Source organism: Coffea arabica, chromosome 6c (genome assembly GCF_036785885.1).
Source record: "Coffea arabica cultivar ET-39 chromosome 6c, Coffea Arabica ET-39 HiFi, whole genome shotgun sequence".
Classification (NCBI taxonomy): Eukaryota; Viridiplantae; Streptophyta; class Magnoliopsida; order Gentianales; family Rubiaceae; genus Coffea; species Coffea arabica.
Window position 1 is genome coordinate 1,599,170 of NC_092320.1, and position 21,742 is coordinate 1,620,911.

At 39.5% G+C, this 21,742-nt stretch overlaps 5 protein-coding genes and 2 non-coding genes across 9 annotated transcripts; 4 read left to right on the top strand and 3 right to left on the bottom strand.

Annotated features, from left to right (window-relative positions):
* Window positions 1–440: 440 nt before the first annotated feature.
* Window positions 441–2,999, bottom strand: LOC113692044 (protein trichome birefringence-like 34). Of its 2 annotated transcripts, XM_027210380.2 has the most exons (6): window positions 2,670–2,997; window positions 2,328–2,478; window positions 1,988–2,162; window positions 1,585–1,781; window positions 1,345–1,503; window positions 441–1,017 (listed from the first exon to the last, which is right to left on the bottom strand). In XM_027210380.2, exons 2-6 carry the CDS (start codon window positions 2,417–2,419, stop codon window positions 648–650), a joined length of 993 nt encoding a protein of 330 aa, XP_027066181.1. In that variant the 5' UTR covers window positions 2,420–2,478; window positions 2,670–2,997; the 3' UTR covers window positions 441–647. The 2 variants fall into 2 exon arrangements, with proteins under 2 accessions (XP_027066181.1, XP_027066180.1); XM_027210379.2 differs by having other exon boundaries at window positions 2,328–2,999.
* A 1,192-nt stretch (window positions 3,000–4,191) lies between these two features.
* On the top strand, window positions 4,192–4,271 carry TRNAL-UAG (transfer RNA leucine (anticodon UAG)). Its single transcript has one exon. It is a non-coding gene; the product is annotated as a tRNA-Leu (tRNA).
* Window positions 4,272–7,373: 3,102 nt separating this feature from the next.
* On the top strand, window positions 7,374–8,532 carry LOC113692059 (uncharacterized). The gene has a single exon (XM_027210398.2). The coding sequence runs from the start codon at window positions 7,426–7,428 to the stop codon at window positions 8,320–8,322; it is 897 nt and encodes a 298-aa protein (XP_027066199.1). The 5' UTR covers window positions 7,374–7,425; the 3' UTR covers window positions 8,323–8,532.
* Window positions 8,533–9,340: 808 nt separating this feature from the next.
* On the top strand, window positions 9,341–11,819 carry LOC113693856 (uncharacterized protein At5g01610). 2 transcript variants are annotated; one of them, XM_072051839.1, is made up of 3 exons: window positions 9,341–9,729; window positions 10,568–10,608; window positions 11,298–11,819. In XM_072051839.1, the coding sequence occupies exons 1-3, from the start codon at window positions 9,719–9,721 to the stop codon at window positions 11,666–11,668; spliced, it is 423 nt and encodes a 140-aa protein (XP_071907940.1). In that variant the 5' UTR covers window positions 9,341–9,718; the 3' UTR covers window positions 11,669–11,819. The 2 variants fall into 2 exon arrangements, with proteins under 2 accessions (XP_071907940.1, XP_027068404.1); XM_027212603.2 differs by having other exon boundaries at window positions 9,360–9,729; window positions 10,554–10,608.
* Window positions 11,820–12,221: 402 nt separating this feature from the next.
* On the bottom strand, window positions 12,222–12,292 carry TRNAG-GCC (transfer RNA glycine (anticodon GCC)). Its single transcript has one exon. It is a non-coding gene; the product is annotated as a tRNA-Gly (tRNA).
* Window positions 12,293–12,796: 504 nt separating this feature from the next.
* LOC113692675 (uncharacterized) lies at window positions 12,797–14,370 on the bottom strand. The gene is made up of 2 exons (XM_027211150.2): window positions 13,462–14,370; window positions 12,797–13,259 (listed from the first exon to the last, which is right to left on the bottom strand). Exons 1-2 carry the CDS (start codon window positions 14,266–14,268, stop codon window positions 13,056–13,058), a joined length of 1,011 nt encoding a protein of 336 aa, XP_027066951.1. The 5' UTR covers window positions 14,269–14,370; the 3' UTR covers window positions 12,797–13,055.
* Window positions 14,371–19,171: 4,801 nt separating this feature from the next.
* Window positions 19,172–21,483, top strand: LOC113692676 (ferritin-1, chloroplastic-like). The gene is made up of 8 exons (XM_072051840.1): window positions 19,172–19,654; window positions 19,925–20,008; window positions 20,177–20,237; window positions 20,420–20,507; window positions 20,590–20,651; window positions 20,766–20,831; window positions 20,962–21,025; window positions 21,159–21,483. Exons 1-8 carry the CDS (start codon window positions 19,278–19,280, stop codon window positions 21,221–21,223), a joined length of 867 nt encoding a protein of 288 aa, XP_071907941.1. The 5' UTR covers window positions 19,172–19,277; the 3' UTR covers window positions 21,224–21,483.
* The last annotated feature ends 259 nt before the right edge of the window (window positions 21,484–21,742 follow it).

Sequence of the window (21,742 nt, forward strand, 5' to 3'; positions counted from 1 at the left end):
GCTGGTAATTTTGGATCATGCAAAAGGTTTTGCTGCACTAAAAGTAGAAGACGAGACCCTTTTTGTTTTCTTGGTTTTACTAGCGAAATATAGATGCCGTTTTGCTTTGTTCCGATAACCATTGGTTGAAAGGATAACTCTCTCAAGATTGACCTTCCACAACTATCATTGCAATCCAATAGTAAATTCATAATCTTGTTTCAAGGGTGGAAAATCCTAGCAAATATATACTTTTTTAGCATCTCAATTCATATTTTTAGTTTATTTTTTTTGGGTGGATATTATAAAAGTTACTACTACTAGGGTCAACTTAAAGTCCCCCGTCGCTAGATTCAGGGTCAATCAAATCCGACAGTTAAGGTAAAAAAAAAAAAGGCACATAAGAATAATACTGCGACATAATAAGAAGGATTGGATGGTAATTACGAATTAGACTTCCCTGCCCCGAGAAGAGAAGAATAACGTATAATATATTGTTGCAAATGATAATAAACCCAAATTGATTCCTCAGAATATTCACAATTAATTTTACATTAAACATGCGCTGCTTAAAGGTTAAAAATTTTTTAAAAAAATAAAAAAAAGGTGCAAGTTAGGTTGAAGATCTAGAATTAAAGAAATTTAGGGAAACTTGGATTTGGTTAGGATCACATTTTTGTGTTGTGAGATGATGAATTAAAGATGTAAGCGTAGAGGAGTTGATTCCAAACGTCAGGAACTCCAGGGAGACACCAATGTATACAATCTGCATAAGCGGAGGGTTTAGAAATTTGGCGCTGGGTGAGAAGCTCCCATTGTTTTCTGTAGATGGAAGGGTGGCCTTCTTTTCGATATTCTGATAGTTGCGTGATGTTTATCAGTCGGACGGTCAGGCCTCTGCTTTTAAGGTCGTTGATGGCGGCTTCCACCTTTCGCATCATCTCCGGATTCGATCCATTACCCTGATACTCATCTTTCCCGATCATCTCCGTCTCCGAGTAACAATTTTCACCCGCAGACTCGCCCCATTCTTCAGCCCTGCGCTCCATCAACCAACTCCATGCGGTAACCGTAATTTTTTTTACTGGTACAGAAACTTTATTTGATTTCTTTTTTTCCATTTTTACATCCCTACGTAAAAATTTGAGTTTTCTTTGATAATTTGGCAGCAAAGTGGTGGACAACTTTGAGTTCTCATCAATCAAGCCACCATGCACACACACTATGTATATATGTATAGCTTCAAAACTACTACTACTACTACTTGTTTTAAATCTCCTACGGGGCAGGGGGGTGGGGGGGAAAGAAAATTAAAAGAAAAGAAAAGAAACTGGAAAATTAGTCCTGTCCCAAAATGGACAATACCTTTGATGAGTGGGGGACATGCTAATGAAGAACAATTGGGTCTTCGTGCGGTTAATGTGGATTTCCAACCAATCGGCCCATGTCTTGAGTGCCATTTCGTAGCTGCGGAGCATCTCCACATCTTTGTAGATGCCATCGGAATTTCCAAATGAACCCCATCTGAGGATTGAATTTGAGGGCCGAGCATATAGCACATTCGAAACCAAATTTATTTAAAAAAAAAAAAAAAAAAAAACTCACAATGTATTCATCTTGGGCTGCCTCCACCAAAGATACGAGTTAAAGACGAGAATGTGAGCATCGGTCCAGTGCCGGGCGTGTTTTTCAATGGCGTGGGCTCTGACTATACGGTCTGGTAGACGATGGTTCACTGGATTATCCGAATTCGATTCCACCAGCAGAGGCGCCCAGTAGAACTCAATTGATGCATTGAAATCCTTCGCATTTACCAAATTTAACCCCAACGAAAAAAAAAAAAAAGTTCCGAGTAAATAATTAGTAGAAGTCATCACAACGCTCTCACCATACATACCTATAACCTATGTCTATATATATACTAAAATCTATGATAATGTTTTCTTTCAAAAAAAAAAAGAAAAAGAGAGAGAGAGAGAGAATCTAAGAAAATGTTTGTTGAGTTTACTGTGGCCTTGAAGGTGATCAAGGAACCGTTACTGATCATAGATTTTGGAGATGATGAAGGCATGGATGTCTCGACGAGACAGACCATAGATACCCATTGGCCCCTGTTCAGAGAATCCCCAACGAACACAAGCCTTTTGTTCCTCAGTCTCTCTAGCAGTGCTGTGGCATTGAACCTTTCTTAACATGATGATGATGATAGGATCCCCCCCCCCCCCCCCCACAAAAAAAAAAAAAAGAAGCTCAATACGTACGTACGTATGCATCATGCAATATTAATTAATTAGATGAACCTCGGGCTAAAACAGAGAAGAGAAAAGAAAGAAAGACAGAAGATGAACCTCGGGAGGTCACAGTGGTGAGGCTGCCATCTCCAGTTTTGGTAGGTTAGGTCCTTTCGTCCAAATTTCTCACAAGCTAATTGGTCGGACATGAAAGTGCATTGCTTCTCTTTGTAGAGAGGGTACGAGTGGTTGTCGTACACCCATTTTCCTGAAAACAAGTTGCATTTTGAAGGCGGTGAGTCATTGGTACTTGCGGAAGGAGGAGGAGGAGGACTACTATTACTAGTGCTACTACTAGTACGGTCGTCTGCTAACAAGTGTCCACTTTGTGCTGTCAAATAAACGGCCCCGCCCACTAAGGCAACAACAAGAAGGGCTATGAGAGATTGGAAGCTGCACCTTACATCCCATAATATTCCTGCTGCAGCAGGGGAAGTACTTATTATTACTTGGTGCTTCTTCGTCATGGCGGTGGGCTAGCTAGCTTTTGCTAGATCTGCATGAATCCCGGTGTCTCTAGGATCTCTGGTGCCTCTGTCTCGCTCCTACCCTTTTATCAGAGCTTCATTCTTTCTAGTTCTAGGTTGGCAACTTAATTTGAAGCTCCTTGACTTGTAATGATGATAATATGGTGATACGAATGGAACCGAACATCCCCGGTTGTTTAGTGAAAGCAATAGTTGGTGGTTGTTGGATGTTCGAACTGCAGTTTATGTTCACAAGTTTATGTTATCTGGGTTTTATTTATGTTTTCTTAGTTTTGTCTGATAAGCGCGTATGTTCATCCTTTCATTGTTTACTTATTATGGTTATTATCCCTCGAGGAGTGATACCTTTTGATGACTGGAAACAACAGAAGTTTCGGGTGGCATAGTAGGTTGGGTTGTTAGGGTAGTTGCAATTTCGTAATCCATAGCGGTTGATTCTTCTTGATTGAAGTAAAGGTAACCCAGCTCACTCGGTCTCCCTCCCCACACATTTTCTTGGAGCATTTGAACATCAAACTGATTAAGGACTCGCTATCGGTAGCAATGGCTAAAAGCCTTAATATTGGAGGACAGTTTAGACTTTCATCAATGTTTTTAAACCAAGATCGGAGAGTGAATCGAAAAATTTTTCGATTCAACCGGTGCAATCCCGATTCAAAAGTTTAATAAATTTTTTTTATTTTAGTATTAAAAATTTTGAATAAAACTAAAATATTTATTTTAGAAATTAAATACTTAATAAAAACTGGTTGAACCTCCGATTTTTATCGATTCAACCGGTTCAATTAATTTTTTGCCTTTGTAATTGAATCGAATCGAAGGCATGACCGATTTACGATTCAATCGATCGAACCGACCGATCCGATTCGATTTTCAAAACATTGACTTTCATCCGGCAAATATATGCTATGCTATCTATGACTGCGAGTTTGTTTTTATTTTATATGGCTTCACAAATTGGTCAAAGCCTAAAAGGAGAAATTGTGGATTTCTTTTCTCATACGAGTTCCATATTAAGCAACCCCCGTATCATCTTGCTTAAGAAAAGCAATTATCTGTTAGAATTGAGCTGTGATCTGTTAGGTTAATTGTAATAATGTTACATCAATATGAAAAGGCAATTATTATCACTTCTACGCGCAAGACATAATCATCTGTTAGTGTTGAGCTGTGAGTGTTAGCCTGGTTGTAATTATTATCAATAGAAAAGCAATTATTATTACTGTCACTTCTATTCTGTGCCCAACAAACACTTTCTTTCTGTGAGTGGTCAAACAGATATGATTGATAGTATAATCTTTTCTGATCTCTCGCATTATTGAGAAGCAAAATGATTGGCCGCCTGAAATTTCCTATAAACTGGTCATCAGTAAATTCTTTTGATCTCCTAACTTAGAGATATATGGCGTGCTTGATCATCTACACGCACAGAAGACAGTTTGGCCGAGTGGTCTAAGGCGCCAGATTTAGGCTCTGGTCCGAAAGGGCGTGGGTTCAAATCCCACAGCTGTCATCGTTGTTTTTGTTCTGCTTTCCTAATAATCCCTCATATTTTAGGACTCATTCTACGTGTTTTTGTTCTGCTTTCAATTACATTTACCTCAGGCTCAGCCAAAGACAAAAAAGAAAGAAAGCTTCAAAACAAATGAATGGAAACTATAGCATATTGATGGCTTGGCATTGATTGGCATTCTTTTGTGACGACACATTATCAGTTATGTTTTCGCGTTCCAAATTATCATTAATTTAGTTAGCGCTTCTCTCCGCATAAATGACTAAAAATCTCCCAAGTCGTAAGGATAATACAACAAGTTGTTTGGTCGTGGATTATGGAAAAGTATTGAATTCTAGATGATTGACACAAAAAAAAAAAAAAGAAAAAGAAAAGGTCATACTTGTAAAAATTTGGCAAAGAATTCAGAGGAACTGTCGAGATCTTGACCCGCATTAAAATTGTCACTAGCTTCTTTTAAGTTCATACGAACGCATTATCCAAAAAATAATAATAATAATAAAATGAAAACAGGTCAAATCGCAAATTGCACTATTCTTTTCAACAAGCAGGCTGCTGCTGCTGGTGGTTGGTCTCATCAACTCCCCTGCCCTGCTGCAAGTTGTAGCTGTAGATTCGCATCATTCTTCAACTTTTTTTTAATATAATATAATTACCGGGACTATACTATACTCTGAGTTACTAGTAGTCGTATTATTTTAGTGCAACAATTATTTTAGTGCAACAATGCTTAAAGCCTCCCCCAATCCCTTCCCTTCCCTCCCCTCTTCAAAAATTTTATAAAATAATACATTAATAATTATAAAATATAAATATTTCTAATTACATTTTTTTTCCTAAATTAACAAAAGTATTTTTTTACTAAATTAATCAAATTACCTGTATCTCAAATGAAGCATCTAAGAAATTAGGATTTGAAAAAAGCAAACTTGATTGACCATATATGTATTCACCACAAGTTACATATAAGTGTTTTTTGTTAAATATCCTGAGATCATGTTGGGGTTTTTTTTTTTTTTAAATTAAAAAAAAATGAATGATATATGTTGAATCTTTTCTTTTCGAATGGATCTAGACCCGACTCGAGACTCGGTTCCAAAATCTTAAGCACAAGACCCATCGAGTATATGACCTAGTATATTAAAACGGGTACGGGTTTGAGCTCGAAATTTTTAATTTCGACCAAAATCCGATCCATTTACAGGCCTAACTAATGCACATCCAAGCCCACTAGTGTATATGGATGGCATTTTACCAAGTATTTGCTTCATGTTCTTTTGTAAATAAATTGTACGCCAAATTAATTACTGCTCGAGTCTATCTATTGGACCATAAAATAAGCAGGCAATACGTATATACACGCATCATCAAACATCAAGCACAACACGACAAGCATAGAGCCATAGACAATTGAGACAAGATCAGTGGTACTGCCTGCTTCCCGAGTTCCCATTTCCAGGTGCCCATCCTCCCGCTTAATTAAAAAGCTTTTTCCTTTTCTGTTTTGGTCAAAAAGAGAAAGAGCATATAAAAAGTGTAATGTTAATTGGTTCAGTATAGATTCCACGTTCCTTTCGTTATGTATATACGAGTAGCATGCAGAGTAAGGACTCGTACTAGTTCACTTGGATCAAAGCTCGCAACGCACTCGCACTGATTAAGTATCCTCTTCCCCCCCAATTCCTCGACATTCTACTTGCATGTTCACTATAGGACATCTGGGTGATCCAATTGATTAATGCCTTCCAAATATTAATTTGTATATTCAAACTCCAAGTACGTACTTGCATGTCAGCCGTCGTCTTGCTTCGCTGCTACTGCTTTCGCTCGAAAGACGGCCGATCCACTACACCCTGAACGCTAGCTCATTCCGAGAATATTACAGAGTTGTTATTTCATTGATAACCGAGAGATCCTCAGCAAGTCACCAGCTGTCATTCTCATTGAAGAATAAGAATATTCCATGTCCCATTGAGCCATGGTTTATACGGATTAATTACAGCTCTATGACGATCGAGACGAAAATTGGGATTAGAAGTTACGCTGGTTGAAAGGCCAGATCATCAAAGACAAAAGTGAAAGCAAAGATGAAAGGACGCAAGGCCGCGCTAATGCATTCTTGACCAAAAATTCTTCCACAAGCAATAATCTCATACACAACGCCGCATAATGGCAATGGCAATGGGTAATCACGTTCACCAACTACCCGACGTTCCAACTGGACGTGACGTGGATAGAAAACAGCTGCAGATTATACTGCATACTTGCTTTGTGCGGGCCGGTAGAGAAGCAAAATAAAGTGAAACATGCCGAGAAAGACAGAGACGGGCACGAAGACGTTCGTTCGCGTTGCATATATATAGTCTAACCTCCATGTTCATGTTCACGAGGAAGAAGCTTTCCGTCTGGTTAAACCATCAGCGATCCTGGCTAGCCACTAGAGGTTACACTTAACAATGGTATCCACAAAAACCTGAATTGCTCTATGGTTTAATTTGCTTCTTGTCTTAAAACTTGTAAATTCAATGTTTTTTTAAAAAAACTCTTCTTATGGTTGGACAAGCAGAATATTTGGAATCTGCCAGCAGCTTTAGCATTTTGCTTATTCTAAAGATGCAATATTCTCAGCAATCTATAACTCTCTTCAAAGTTCAAAGAAAAGAAAAGGAAAGGGGAAAAGGAAAATAAGAAACGGCGAGCTTCCTGTGGAGATGGACTTCTACAGTCATATTGATTTTTGACTCCAGGTTACTGGTCAGGTTAAACTGAAGGCAATATGTCGTCCTTGTTTACTTGCATTGCATGTCATGTAGTAGGTTCACTCGGCCAAGACTATTTGCACTGCTATATCCTAGTTTGCTTGCATTGCATGTAGTGTTGTGGTACTAGGTTAACTTGGCCACACGGGTAATTTACATATGGCGCATGAACGGTACGTCCTTCCCCAACACATCACCTGTGAACCGTTTCAAGTGAAACTTTTCAGCTGATTGCACGAGAAACCCATAGTTCCAGCTGTAATATATATCTCCTGCACTGCAACTACCTCTTTTAAGACACAGCTCATCTTTAATCGTTCGCTCCAGTCTTACGTCTGCTTCATCTAAAATTTTTTTAGCCTGTACGTTCGCTTAATACATATGCCAATACGTACATGGAAAAAGAAGAAAAAGCAGCCCTGAATAGGAGGAAGTGGCCTGCAGGAAAGCTGAACTTAAATGCCCCACTTCTATCGACGAGGCGAACTATTGGTGTCAACAGACTGGAGGATGTGCAAAATGCAAATTCGGTTCGCGTTTCTTGGGATAAATTCGAGAGGATACCTTTCTCTTGGGAGCAAACCCCTGGCAAGCCCAAGGAGAGGGGTGAAGAAAGCGACGGCGAGAACGCTGAAGAAATAATACCCCCTCCAAAACCACCGCCGGGCTGCCGATGGCTTCCAGCAGAGGAAGAAGCCGATCCCAAGCGCGATTCGTGTGAAGGTGAAGCGGAGCGGGGGCATGACTATGATGATGGTTGCGAGGGGGACGTGGAGGATGACGGTGGAGTAGGGGCCCACGAAGATTGGAAGGGCGGTGATGGCGTTTCGTCGAACGAGCTGGACATATTCTCGTTAGCCCAGTCGGTCGAGACGGTTGACAGCTGGAAAGAACTGAGGAGGAAATTTGGGATTGAAAATGGGGATATGGAGGAAGGCATAGGCTGTCATTCGCCCAGTTTTATGATCCAGCGATTTTTGCCGGACGCCAAAGCATTGGCTGCTGCGGCATCATCATCATCAACCAGCCTGAAGAAGGACCTAATTAATTCAGATGATGAGAAGAGCAAGAAGCATCCTAAATCAAGCAGCGGTGCCGGCAGAAGGAGAGCTTCCGGAGCTATTAGGACTGCGACGCAATCGTGGTCATATTCGTCCTGGAAGGGCTGCGGCCTCGATATTTTGTTGCCTTGGCGAATGAAACCCAGGCCATGCGGGTGTGGGGTGAAGGGTGGACCGGCCATGGCACTGGCAACATCTAGACCTCAGTGGAGCGGCAGCAGCAGAAAATAGTAGTGTAGTGTAGTAGTAACCGGTTGAGCAGTGCAGTAATCTCTTCATTTGCGTTTGCGAATTGCGATGATGAAAGTAAGTGCAGCCACAGCCTGGCCGTTGTGTTTGTCGTAGTAATCTGACACCGCGGGTTTTAGGCTTGCCCAAAAAATGCCCACATATCTTAGTTGACGATTTCAAATCATAAAATTTTAGTGATCTAATTATAAACATTGGAGTTCGTGGAAAAAATCTGCTGCAGCAAACCCAACGAGAAAAGTCAATAGATGGATGGACAACTACAGTGATACAGGATATTAAAGAGTTGAATAGCCTGTTTTACAAACGCTCCATTTAATTTGCGTAGAAGTAGTAAATAGGACTGATCTAAGTGTTCAATTTAGTGCTCAAGCAATCATCAAGATGTAGAATGGGTTAGTCCCAATTTGCTATGCTGCTAGCACAATGTAAGTATAGAATCGTTGCTCGCACTGCATATACTTTTGATAAATCAATACTATTCTATCGTTTCGATAAAAAAAATTATAATTCCACAAATACAATGTAAGTAACGATATTAGGATTGAGTCCCCGCGTGAATGATCCAGCGGTAGCACCTTCCACTAGTGATCACTTGGTCCCAAGATCGAGTCTCTGCTCTGTTGGATTCCTCCTCGCATTTATCGTGCTTAGGTCGGGTTGGGGCGCCGGATCCAGACCGCAGGGAATTAGTCGGACCCGTAAAAATTGACCCGAACACCCCTGTGTCGACAAAAAAAATATATATATATATATATATATATTAGGATCGAGATTATATTTATAAATTAGGTTGTAAAACTTAATACTACAAGGACGGCAGGCGGGATTGTTGTTCTTATGAATTTTCCCTTTGTTCTTTTTTTTTTTTTAATAACTGCAGCGATGTCAGCTAAATAATCACTTAAACTTCTTCGATTCGGTGTTACCGCTAAAACAAAAAGCAACAAAGACCAACAAATATAATAGCATCAGCCCGCAAAGTGTAATGTTTATTTAGATCATATCTATACAATCTCCTATTATTGTTTCTGGGACGGGGGGAAAACAAAACAAGAAAAAAAAAATAAAGAAAAGAAAGCGAGCGCTTTATGCTGAAAAGTCGCGGCGACGAATTTTTCTTCCCCTCTGTCCCGCCCCCCAGCAAGGCCAGTCCTCTTATCTTTCTCTCTGAAAATTACGCCTCAGAGAGAAGGAGCGGGGAATTTAGTTTACCCATTGAATTATCGCTATTTGATTCAATACAAAGATTCCTTCAAATCTCTCCGCATCTGCACAAGTAATTGTCGATAAACAGAGTATATGGATCAGATTCTGAACAAAGTTGGTTCGTACTGGTTAGGCCAGAAAGCCAACAAGGAGTTCAGCTCCGTCGGCGATGACATCAACGTAAGCTCCCAGCACAACCCACCACACCCCCCCCCCCAAAAATCTAGCCCTAATTTGCCGAGTGCCCCCTTTACATCTGATCTTCATTTCAGTAATTTTGCTTTTGCGGGTATTAGGTGTTGAGGATTTGATTTGGGAAAATTTTCTGTTTATAGTCAATTATTGATCTATAATTATTAGATTTTGAATTTAATACGTGCGTGATGTCCAGTATAAGTCATGATATACCATTATTGTATTGATGATCAATCGTTCTTTTTAGCTTTCTTTTTTTTTTTAAGAAAACAAAACAAATTATTCCTCTAATTAACTTGTGCAATCATTAATGTGCTCCTATTATCATAAGCTTAGAAGTTGTTCGGGTCATCGTGTTTGTCATCCTTCCCTTTAAGCTTTGAAATTGGCACTATTATCATTAGCTTAGAAGTTGTTTGGGTCATCTTGTTGCTGCTGTTCCTTTTTTTTTGTGTGTAGTTGCGATTTATCTTCTCTATGGAAGAAAGTCAAGGAATGCTTATAGTAAACAAAAGAAAAACTATTCAGCAACTTGGAGAAGGGAGCATAACTATAGAGACTTAATGTTTTTCTGCTTATGAAAGAGATGAAATCTGTTCCGGCGATAGGGGCACGTTTTATTGCATACTGTGCAGTCTTTTAACATTTTGGAATTTTTAGCTATTTCTGAGTTCTTGTTCTTAAATTTTAGTAATTTTAAGTAGACGGGGGTTAATAATGAGATGTTATACGTGTTTAGCAAAATAAATTTTTTTTTTCAACACAAGGATGTTCATATTGCTGTTCTATTTTTTCCCTTTTCTAATTAGTCAATGTCAAGCAGCATCGAAGGGGGAGCGAAATGGTTGGTGAACAAGATTAAAGGTTTGGCTTTCTCTTATACAATCCTGTTCCTTTCTAGAATGCTTATTGTGCCTGTATGTTCTTCAGGTAAAACTCAAATCGCATTGACTTTCAACTACCATCTAAGGCAGGCCATTTTGAAACTATTGAGTTTAGGACATTCAAAAAGAGGATATAGAATCTTTTGTCTTGTGCTGAAAAAGAAAAAAAATCTTTTTCTTGTGGTTTTGTTATAGGCTTACTCAATTAGGCCCTGGAGCCTTGAAACTTGGAATTTCTTGGACGTTTAGAATAGTGGTTGTTTTGTTGTCAATGAATTAAATGGTCTTCACCAGTTTTTTTGAATGGTAATGGTTGTGGTTATGGTGATCTACCTGTCTATTTTGTTCTTCAGTAATGTTGTAAGCCGAGACCAGCTAAAATTTAGGAAGAGTGATGATGATAAACTGGGGCCCTGGGCAATAAAGAGACTTGCTTTGATAAAACCTGGCTAGCATCACAAGTCTCCACATATTAGAGATTTGGCGTCTGGGTTATTGCTGCAAAGCACTGCTTCTATGTAAAAGCTGGATCATTCTTGTGCATTTGGTTGTCTGACTTTATCTCCTTCATTTGTGCCTTACTAATGATTAGGCTATAGGTGTTTAGTTTGCCCCCGAGAAAAATCCCCTGTTGTTTCATGCTTATCGAGTATAAATGTTCTTTCTCAGGGAAAATGCAAAAACCATTGCCGGAATTACTGAAGGAATATGATATTGCAGTAGGTATTTTCCCTCGTGATGCGACCAACTATGAATTTAATGAGGAGACACGAAAGCTTACGGTCTTCATACCCTCTGTCTGTGAAGTGGGTTATAAAGATTCCTCGGTCTTGCGTTTCTCCACTGTTGTAACTGGATATCTAGAGAAGGGAAAGTTTGTTGATATAGAAGGAATGAAAACTAAGGTGCTCATTTGGGTGAAAGTGACTGCCATTGCAACTGAAGGATCGAAGCTTCATTTTACTGCTGGGATGAAGAAAACCAGAAGCAGAGATGCCTATGAGGTTCTTAGAGATGGAGTCGGCATAGACAAGTTCTAATATCAAGAAAGGCGTGGTGTCATAAATTGTAAAATCGCTAAGCAATTGTGGACATATTTGTTTGTTACTCTTGAATGTTTCTTTCAGTGTAATTATAGTTTGAATTTGAACTCGATTGTTATGCAAATTCAAACTTGTGCATTTAGGTTTCTGATTCAATGTGCACAGCTATGATTGTGGGAGTGTTGTACCAGATTTCGTCGTGAAATCTGCCTGCAGAATGCTTATGTGTATAGCAGCAAATGAGACTATGGATAAACCGTTGAAATCCTCCGCCAGGCATGTTCATCGTATAGTTCAAACATACACAGCAAACCTGTTACTCAAAACTGTAAAAGGCCATTTAGTTTTCACTTTTCAGACAAAGATTTCCGGTTACAAAATGCTGTAGACTACACGGCATAAAAACGCAAGTGGCCTATGTTATACAAAATAATCAGTCAGCAGCGGCAGATGAAAAGGTGTAGGTCACCACATAAAAAAACCAGTGGTGTAATCTCGCAAAGCAGCAGGTAGCAAAACAGGATAAGCTAAAGGGGAAGTCAACTCCGTATGCACCAGCCGGGAATCGAACCCGGGTCTGTACCGTGGCAGGGTACTATTCTACCACTAGACCACTGGTGCTGGATGGACAGGAGCTTAAATAGAACATAATAAATAGTTAAATTTCCAGTCCGTTAAATTTTGATACAACTTCTTTTAAGAAAAATATGAAAAAAGTTTACCATTATCTCCAGACGTATGCATCAGTACACGGTGCTCAATGCAACACTGTACATTTGTATCTCTCAAACAATTATGAATTTCAAAAATCAGGGTAGCAAAAGGAAAAAAAAATTAAAAGATAATTTAAATTGTTGAGTCTAACTTCAAAACTAATATAATATAAGAATTGCTAGCTAGTTATTTTATTATCCATCAAGTTACTGACTTTGTAAAATTAAAAAAATATATCGATCCTTATTCATCATCAACAATATTATGAAGAGAAGGGTATATATGCTCAGTTCTCATATTACTGGGAAATATATACGAGTTGCTTTTAACTGTATGTTAATATATTTATCCCATTGTTTGTTTGGTTCATTGTGAATTCCTCATACATATTGGAAAAAAAGGGGGAATTAATGGGCATGAATTCCTGATAGATTGAAATGAGTTCGCGGTTTAAAGAGCAGCATATCTTTGTATTACATTCTTTAGACTCAGCATAAAAGTCTGAAGCATGTGATATCCGAATTGATAGTGTAACTACCAAGTCGGTTGAAAAATTGACAAGTTAATTATTCTTCCAATCCCTGCACATGAGAAGGGAAAGCGGTTTCTTCAACAATTTTGCTCAACGTGATTTTATAGTTGGCGCATCCAATGGAAGTAACTTTTGTCCTCAGCCATCCTCGGAGCCATTTCTAGTGTGGAAAAAGCTTTTGACAGCTTCATAGGTAGACCAGCAGAGAGCCGCGGCCGGTGCATGGAACAGCATTCTGGGGATCCAACCCCGCATAAGCCCTCCATAACCCTCTTTTTTCACGATCGCCTGAACCACATCCGTGATCGAGCCACTCGAGAACCGATCGCAGCCGCAAACACCCTGGTGCAATCAAAGCAAACCCTGTACTGAAAAACTAGCAGCATGCTACCTACCAGTACAACATTTAAAAGATTCCGGCTGGAAATTTGGGAGGGGAGGACGGCTGAACTATTAATAGAAAGGGTAATTAAGTTTGAGGAAGAGCGGCCCGTGCTGCAGTAAAGTAGTTTGAACAAAAGAAAAGGCAGAAATTCTTTGTAACCTGACACTGCAACTGAGTTTTGACTACATCAAGAGGAGTAGTAACTGCAGCAGCCGATGCTCCGGCGGCAGCACCTGCAGTAGCATGCAGCAGCAGAGTTTCTTCATCATCCCGCACGTAATTTTGAGGCGAAACCTCCATCAGAGCCCTTTTTGCAGCCTCATAAGTTGCGAAATGAACCGCAGTGAAAGGTGCATTCATGACCACGGTGGTCCGATAACTAGCGTAGAAGGCCCCGACCCCCTCCTCTAACAGCACCCTCTTCACACAATCTCCCAATCCCTTGTAAGGACTCCCGCTCAACTGCAGTCTTTGCTTCACCACGTCCATTGGCGTCATCACGGCATCGCTGGCCACGGTAGCAAACACTCCGGAAAGGGCGTGTGCGACGGAGTTGTTTGGATTGTTGGGGGATAGATGCTTCTTGCACAGCTCGTACACAGAGAAATACAATGCATGGGCAGGTCCAGCCCCCAGTCCCATTGCAGCAATCCCACGATAGAACCCACCCAGGCCTTCTGCTCTCATAATGGAAACAAAGAACTGGCCGACTTTCTCCGAGGGTGCGGCGGTTTTGCATGCGGAGGAGGAGGTCCCAATCGCCTGCATGCGGGTTTTGAGGGTGTCGATTGGGAACATTGCCATGTGCTCCACGGAGCCAGCGACCGAACCAGCGACCATAAACTGCCAGAATTGGAGGCCATCATGGATTGGTGGTTGGGAGACGGGGATATTTTCTGGACGGAAATCTGAGGCTGCAGGGTGGAATTTCGGGGTGCCATCCGTCTTGGTGGTGGTTGCGGCCATGTTGGGTCGGGTGTAGGAGTGTTGAGGGGAGCTGCGGTAACTTGGTTGTGCGCTCGACGTTTAAAGGAGGAAGTGAACAATAATTGATAGGGATGGATCGCTTTCGGGTTGAATTGAAAGGGCTTGTCGCCATGCGAAAGTTCTTCATGAGATGATAGCAACACTCCCAATAGCTAATGGGACTACTAAATTTAAGGCCGCAGAGATATATATTCTGGGTGGAAGAACCTTTTTTTTTTTCTATTTTCTAAAAAATCTAGTCACTTTAATTATATACGTGCAAAGGTGAAGAAAAATAGATGATGCATTAGAAAGATGAATCCGGGTGTCTTGGAGTAAAGCTAATAATAGCCCTAAACAGATGGAGAGTATCATAATAATGGTCACTAAATTCAACAAGTGACAAAACACTACTTAAAATAGTACTACTGGCATGGCTTCACTTTAGATTAGTACTGTATTGAGTTATTATTGGAAGAAACGGGAGAATGATCGCAATGGGTGGTCTTGTTTTGACGAGTATGGTAGTGACCTATGGTCTCTAGAGATGGACGGGGATGGGGGATGGGGGATGGTGGGGGAGTCAGGAGTGTGTTATCCACAGGCCATACTTTTTTGGGTGGATAATGGCTTTGTGAATTGCGACTTTAGCATTGGATATGCTGCACGCTTGTCACCGTCGAAATGGCCAGCTCTCGAGATAAAAAGGAGAGAAAGAATAAAATAAAGGGATAATTTCAGAAACCTCTCCTAAGGTTTCTGATAGTCTCACTCTCCTCCCATATGGTTTTAAAAATATCACAAACCTCTCCTGAGTTTTAGAATTTTGTAACAAAATCAGTCCATGATGTCAAAAGTGAACATAAAAAAGTGTTTTTAGGAAAGAGAGGGAATTTTGTTTCTATAAATGCCCCTGAGATAAGTGTACAAGTTATATTAGTGAAATAATGAAAACTAATAAAAACAAAAAATAAATTAGAAAAAAGGGATAATTTCAGATACAATATGCTATTCATCAATAATATTATGTCAAAAGCTTTTACTAGATGGTTATTTGTTCCAATTGCATATTAAATCAACCATTAGTGCTTGTGAGAGTGCATTAAATATTTAGTAGAGAGGTAGTTTACTTCAATAAGTAGCATGTATATAAATATTTAGTGAATATACAATCTAGTTGAAATAATGTACACCATGTTATCGACCAAGTACGATACATAGAAATTGTTGACATGTAGTTATTTGTTCACATGCATATTGCAATTAGTCATCGCAGCAATATGCACAGTGCAATAATATGTATACATTTGGAATGGTTATTGGTGCTTTGACCCACCTGTGCATCTCTTTACAAGTTGCAGAATATATGTATTTTTATCTATATGACTAATACTAATTTGCCTATAAACACCTTATACGGGATAATCTATGAGGTACAATCAGTTCACAAATATATATATATATATATATATATATATATATATATATATATATATATATATTATGTTAGATGTTAGTTATTTGACTGTGTATATCTATAAAAAGTAGTATAATGGTACGCAAAAATTTAGAATGGTTAGGTATTAAAAAAATTACATCATGTTAAGTGTTAGTTATTTGACTATGTATACATGTAACAGAGAGATTGGATATAGCGTAGAAAAAAGTAATTATGTGAGTTGGAATGTATTTGTCCTGATAATCACAAAATATTAATTGACTTGTGAAGGTATATAAGTCTTTTTGGCCATGATGATGTAAGAAATGGGACCTAAATTCTGATAGGGGAAGTTTGTGATATTTTTGAAATCACAAGAGATGAGAGTGAGACTGTCAGAAACCTCAAGGACCTCAAGGGAGGTATCTGAAATTATCCCTAAAATAAATGCGTATAGACGCAGCGGAGTAGTAATTAAAATATCTGGAGGAGGAGGATAATTTTGGTGGTCTAAGAAAAGAACGCGTGGTGTGCATAAGTACCTTGTGGCATCTCAACTTCCCTCCAAAAGCAGCAACGTAAACTTCATTCCTAAAGTGAGCCACCCACATCCGATCTTACCATCAGCATCTGTAGCTTTGACAACCAAAAGTTCGTTGTCCTCATACTGAAACTGAATAGTAATTAGGGGTCCCTCCCTCCCTCCCCTCTTGCTTTTGCCAACACCAAACCACGCTAGCTAGCTACTCGTGTATCCACACACCAAAGTCTAATTCAGCCGGCCGCAGTAGTGGTAACTGGTAGTGGAAGTGTTCATATCATCTCACCTCTCTTTCTTTACGCTTAATGAAGAAGAATTTACAGCCTGCCTGAGCCAGCCAATTCACACCTTACTTTACAGCCTGCCTGGGGCAACATAAATGACTTCGTCCTGCTGCTATTGGCCGATTCCGATACGGATTGGTCGAATCATAACTAAGCGGAGGGATCGATACGATATCGATTATCAAATCACGTATATTATTATATTTACGGCGATTCGCTTTGATTCGATCGATATTGATCGATTCGAATCCGTAATGCATGGTATCGGCTGATATATCGGATTCGATTCGGATATTTTTTCAAATTGTGTCTTTTTAGTAATTTTTTTTCAAAATTTTTATGTATTATAATTTGTGTATCACTCAATATTCACTTGATATGCCACGACTGATGTGGAACAATCGAAACTGCGATGGCGAACCATGGCTGCATACACCATTCAATCCTGTTTCGAACTCGTAAATTCTAAAAGGTAAAAAAAAAAAAAAAAAAAAATTCAATTCTACAGTAAATATATAACAAGCATTACGTACGCTAAACACCGGCTAGCTGATGATGATTATTTAACCACAATAATTCTATGAGTTATGCAAACGTGGAAATTTTGCCTTGTTTGGTAAACGTGGAAATTATTATTATTGATGATGATGGTATATAGAAACAGGAAGAGAAAGGAGGATTGATAATTCCAAGTACGTACTAGTAAATAACCAACTTCATTTTAAAAGACAGAGAAGGAGAATTCTGGTTGAAGAAGAAAAGTTCATCGCAAATGTTAAATCCTAAAATATTATCCATTATTACCTTTACCAAAAAAGAATTTCTTAGAGCAAAATAAATTTTAAAAAATTTTGTTTTTTGCCAAACCCCACCGATCGATTCATCCGACTTGGGTTTCTTCTCCCCGAGCGTTTGTGTTGTGGATTGGGATGATGCTAATGATGAGCGGTCATCAAAGCCACTCGGACCGATGATGCTACTCATTTGGATTCTTGACCCATGGATACTCTGTGTTGGCGTCATTACTGACGATGATGAATCTGCGTTCACTAGTGATAGGGCCGTGGGATTGCGAGTTTGGGTCTAACACATTTTCCGATTGGTCCTATGATCCTATCCGGAGGAGTGTCGGACGAATGCCTCCCCAAAACCCAACCCATTTGACACATCCAGCAAATATTTTAGCGTTTTTATTTTGAATATTATTACTCTAGTTTTTGCGTATCATCTGTTGTTCATTGTGGCGCTCTCTCTTTTGGGTATCATCTCTTGTGTGTGTGTGTGTGTGTGATATATATATATATATATATATATATATCATTTGCAAATATTGTAGGGTGGCTCGTTAATATTCTTTTTCCCGTTTCTCCTCCCTCTTTAGCACGTAAATAACCATGGATAAAGTACTTTATTGATATAACAATAAATAGGTTTTGTTTTGATTGCATTTTTCTAGATTTTTTATAAAAAAATTATTGTAATAATTTGATATTTGTGAGTTAAAAAGGTGACGAGAAAATATGTTTATGCAAAACGTAGCAATTTTTTTTGCAATCCAAACACACCTGAATGTTTTGAGTCCATAACTAGGACTCTTGGACCAATCCTCTGCTCCGTCCCTGCTTTCTCGGCTTTGAAAGAGTTTTAGCAGTGTTAGATGAGTCTTTGACCAGTTTATACAAAATGTAATTTTCAACTATCAGCTTAAAAAAGAATGAGACCAGCGCGCCATCACTACTTGGGTTGGTTTGTTTAATTAAAACTCGCCATTAATTAACGCAGTCAAGATGTAATCATATTGGAAATTTAGGACCGCATATTCCGGGAAAGCTCATGTCCACACGATACTAATTAGTCTAATTTTCGACAGAGTTTTATTTTCAACATTGGCACCTACCTAATACCCAGACAGAGCCCGTCCTGGGTTGTTCGGATGGTGAAGACGGATCACTACTCCAAATTTGCTTGGGTTCGATTTCAATCCGCACCTCAGTTGTTTATCGTATTAGACATCGGTTGGGTACGCTCTGCCTGAGCGCTGTGGAATTAGTCGGATGGTTCTGGATACGCACAGGATACTTGCAGTGTCAAAAAAAAAAAAAAAACCCTAGACAGAATCATTTATGTGGTGCAATTTACTCAACAATTTGTGTTTAAAATAAGAGGGGTACTAAGTAAAATTATCAAAAACCCCCCATCCCATCCATCCCATCCCATGCCAGAAGAGGTTTCTGAAATCATCGATTCTTTTTTCCAGTAGGGCGCGACAATGCCAAGTCTAGTCTTCTTTTATTTTTTTATTTTTGTCTTTCTGAAACGATAGGAATATATAATGCCACAGTCTAGTCCACGTAGTGTGAAATGAAGAAAAGGTCCTTGGATTCCCCTCAACAGAAAGTGACAGGTTTCCGGACATTTCGTCCGATGCCGCAAACTTTTGGATCAGGCCACGAGCATTCCACACGCCCAGTACAACTGGACTACCACGTGTCAGATAGTTACGGTCGATCAGGATCCGTATCCCATCTCCTCACTTCCACCTTCTTCCCCGCCACAATTCACATGACCCAACACTATCTATCCTCTGCACTGCCACTCCCCACCATCCCCCCCCCCCCTCGCTCCGCTCTATTTAAACTCACAAAAAAAAAAGTATTCAGCACCCAGCTCTAGCAACATCTATACAGTTTTTAATCATCGATCCCCTGCTTCAAGAATTTCTTGCTTTTTTCATAGTCCTAAAGCCATGCTTCTTCAAGCACCTATTTCTTCTCCAACTTATTCCTTGCAACGGGCAGGGGCTACTGCTCATCCCTTGTTGTTGAGCAACAACTCAGCTACCACTGGCACTGCTACTTCTAACTTCTTATCTTCTTCTTCGTTATCGGCCGACTCTGCAGGCGGCCGCCCAACCAGTGTCGTTTTGCAGACTAATCGCCGGAAAGGCTTCAGGACCTTTGCTTCAGATGAAAAGACCAGCACCTTGTCACTCACGGGAGTGGTTTTTCAGCCTTTTGAAGAGATTAAGAATGACGAATTCTTGGTCCCATTGTCCCCCAGTGTTTCACTTGCCCGTCAGAGATTCTCCCACGAGTGTGAGGCGGCAATCAATGAGCAGATCAAGTGACTTGCTTTTCTCCACCTTATTTACTACCATGCATCTTCTCTCTCTCTCTCTTTCTTCTTTCAAAATATCTTCTTTTTTTTTTTAAAAAAAATATATTTAAAAGTTTCTTATTTCGGTCTTTATTGTCATGAATATTTCATGGATCGATTCTGGATCTTGTAGTTAGTTTATGTATGTTAACATTTCAATTAGCTCCTAATCAACTGCAAATGTGCCTATTTTTCTGACCCTTTCTTTTTTTGTTTGGTTTTGTCGTTTGATGTCAGTGCGGAATACTGTGTGTCCTACGCGTATCACGCCATGTATGCATACTTCGACAGGGACAATATTGCTCTTAAAGGCCTAGCCAAGTAAGTACCAGATACTCTGTTAAACAAACAATCTCAAGTATTACCCAAATACCGCCTCCCTCAAAACTGTCGTGTTAAATTCTAAAATAAAAACATGCAGACTCCATATACACACACACGCATCCTAAGGTTAATTGGTTTTACTGAAAGTTGTTTACGGTGTCTCAGATTCTTCAAGGAGTCCAGTGAAGAAGAAAGAGAGCATGCGGAGAAGCTGATGAAATATCAGGTAGTGCTACTTTTCAGTTTTCACGCCAAGATACTCTGTAGATCAGTGTACAAGATCCTTCTCGTAGAAATTCTACGATGTGAGCTAGTGCTTTGTAATAAGGAATAATTTCAGAAAGAAACCTCCCCTGAGGTGTGAGGTTAGGCCTTGTCTCACCTGTGGTTTCAAAATGATCATACCAGAACATACGAGGAGGGAGAGTGACATTACTTCCTCTGAAGGAACCCAAGTCAGAGTTCGATCACGTGGAGAAGGGCGATGCACTGTATGGTAAGCTTAATCCTGAGGAATGTAAAAATATGTCAGTTCCAAAAATGACTGATGATTGACGAGGCACTTGTAATTCATTCAGCTATGGAAGTAGCTTTGTGCTTGGAGAAATTGATAAATGCGAAGCTTCTCGAAGTGCACAGCGTAAATTACTGCCACATCTTGATTGATCATGTCATCTGATTCTGGTTTTTTTTCCCCCCAAAAAAAATGAACGTTCATATCTGCTGCTAAATGGATATATGTGCATATTCTCAGGTGGCTGATCGGAATAATGATCCTCAGATGCAAGACTTTATAGAGAGCGAATTCCTGGGGGAGCAGGTACGTAACAAGTAGTAGTACTAATAACTAACTAGCGATCGATCGAAGTGAAACGGTCAATTACGGAGTCAGAGTACGGCTTAATTTATAGGTTGATCTGTAGAATGATTACTCCATAATTAATATATAGGTTGAAGCTATCAAGAAAATTTCAGATTATGTCACTCAATTGAGGATGGTCGGAAAAGGACACGGTACGATTTTCTTTATTTCCCTAAAGTTGCTGAATTTTTTTTTGCACCTAATTTTCTTGGATAATTGTTTGATTTCAGACTTGCGCGGCGCCCTTTTTAATTTACTACTAATTTTTTGATGTTGCTGTTGTAGGCGTGTGGCACTTTAATCAGAAGCTTCTGCACCACGAGGGGGAGGGCGGCGACGGCGTCTTTTAGATTCAAATGTCTCCCATAATAATGTATCACTACTTCTTTTTATTCCCTTGTTAATTTCCAATTCAATAAATGTAGCAGACTGGGTTTTAGTCTTTAGAAGGTTTTCTTTTTTTTTGTTGGTATTTTCCTCATCTCAAGTAAACTCTCTGTAAATATCACTAGTAAATAGCAGCAGTGTGCGGCTTTTCAGACTCTGCTCTACCTCCGCTGTTTGTTGTTGATAGGGTGCTCAATAAAATACGCTTTTTTAGTTTAAGCAACTTTAGATTCGTTGAATTACGCTTCTTCTTTTTTTCTGTTAAATTCATTTGATCAATAAACAGACTTCTCCATAAAATTTGGCATTATTTTAAACGATCCCTCCAATAAGTAGGAGGGCGCGTCGCATAAATTGTTAGTCCAAATATGATCCAACGAGCAACAATCAACAAAAGGGTGTGCAGCGTGCAACATGAGCTGGACCTACCGACAGTGGTAGTAGGAAAAACTAGGGCACGTGCTCTCAACATTAAAGCGGAA

What these genes read in the sequence shown, in the direction of transcription:
- LOC113692675 (XM_027211150.2), bottom strand. Translation starts at nt 14,268, where the DNA reads ATGGCCGCAACCACCACCAAGACGGATGGCACCCCGAAATTCCACCCT. An exon ending in AAACTCAGTTGCAGTGTCAG is followed by an intron (nt 13,260 to 13,461) that starts GTTACAAAGAAT and finishes TGATTGCACCAG; the next exon opens with GGTGTTTGCGGCTGCGATCG.
- LOC113692676 (XM_072051840.1), top strand. Translation starts at nt 19,278, where the DNA reads ATGCTTCTTCAAGCACCTATTTCTTCTCCAACTTATTCCTTGCAACGG. An exon ending in GAAGGGCGATGCACTGTATG is followed by an intron (nt 20,508 to 20,589) that starts GTAAGCTTAATC and finishes TAATTCATTCAG; the next exon opens with CTATGGAAGTAGCTTTGTGC. An exon ending in GCGAATTCCTGGGGGAGCAG is followed by an intron (nt 20,832 to 20,961) that starts GTACGTAACAAG and finishes ATTAATATATAG; the next exon opens with GTTGAAGCTATCAAGAAAAT.
- LOC113692044 (XM_027210379.2), bottom strand. Translation starts at nt 2,737, where the DNA reads ATGACGAAGAAGCACCAAGTAATAATAAGTACTTCCCCTGCTGCAGCA. An exon ending in CACCACTGTGACCTCCCGAG is followed by an intron (nt 2,163 to 2,327) that starts GTTCATCTTCTG and finishes ATGTTAAGAAAG; the next exon opens with GTTCAATGCCACAGCACTGC. An exon ending in TGATCACCTTCAAGGCCACA is followed by an intron (nt 1,782 to 1,987) that starts GTAAACTCAACA and finishes GTAAATGCGAAG; the next exon opens with GATTTCAATGCATCAATTGA.
- LOC113692059 (XM_027210398.2), top strand. Translation starts at nt 7,426, where the DNA reads ATGGAAAAAGAAGAAAAAGCAGCCCTGAATAGGAGGAAGTGGCCTGCA.
- LOC113693856 (XM_027212603.2), top strand. Translation starts at nt 9,643, where the DNA reads ATGGATCAGATTCTGAACAAAGTTGGTTCGTACTGGTTAGGCCAGAAA. An exon ending in CCGTCGGCGATGACATCAAC is followed by an intron (nt 9,730 to 10,553) that starts GTAAGCTCCCAG and finishes TTTTCTAATTAG; the next exon opens with TCAATGTCAAGCAGCATCGA. An exon ending in GTTGGTGAACAAGATTAAAG is followed by an intron (nt 10,609 to 11,297) that starts GTTTGGCTTTCT and finishes GTTCTTTCTCAG; the next exon opens with GGAAAATGCAAAAACCATTG.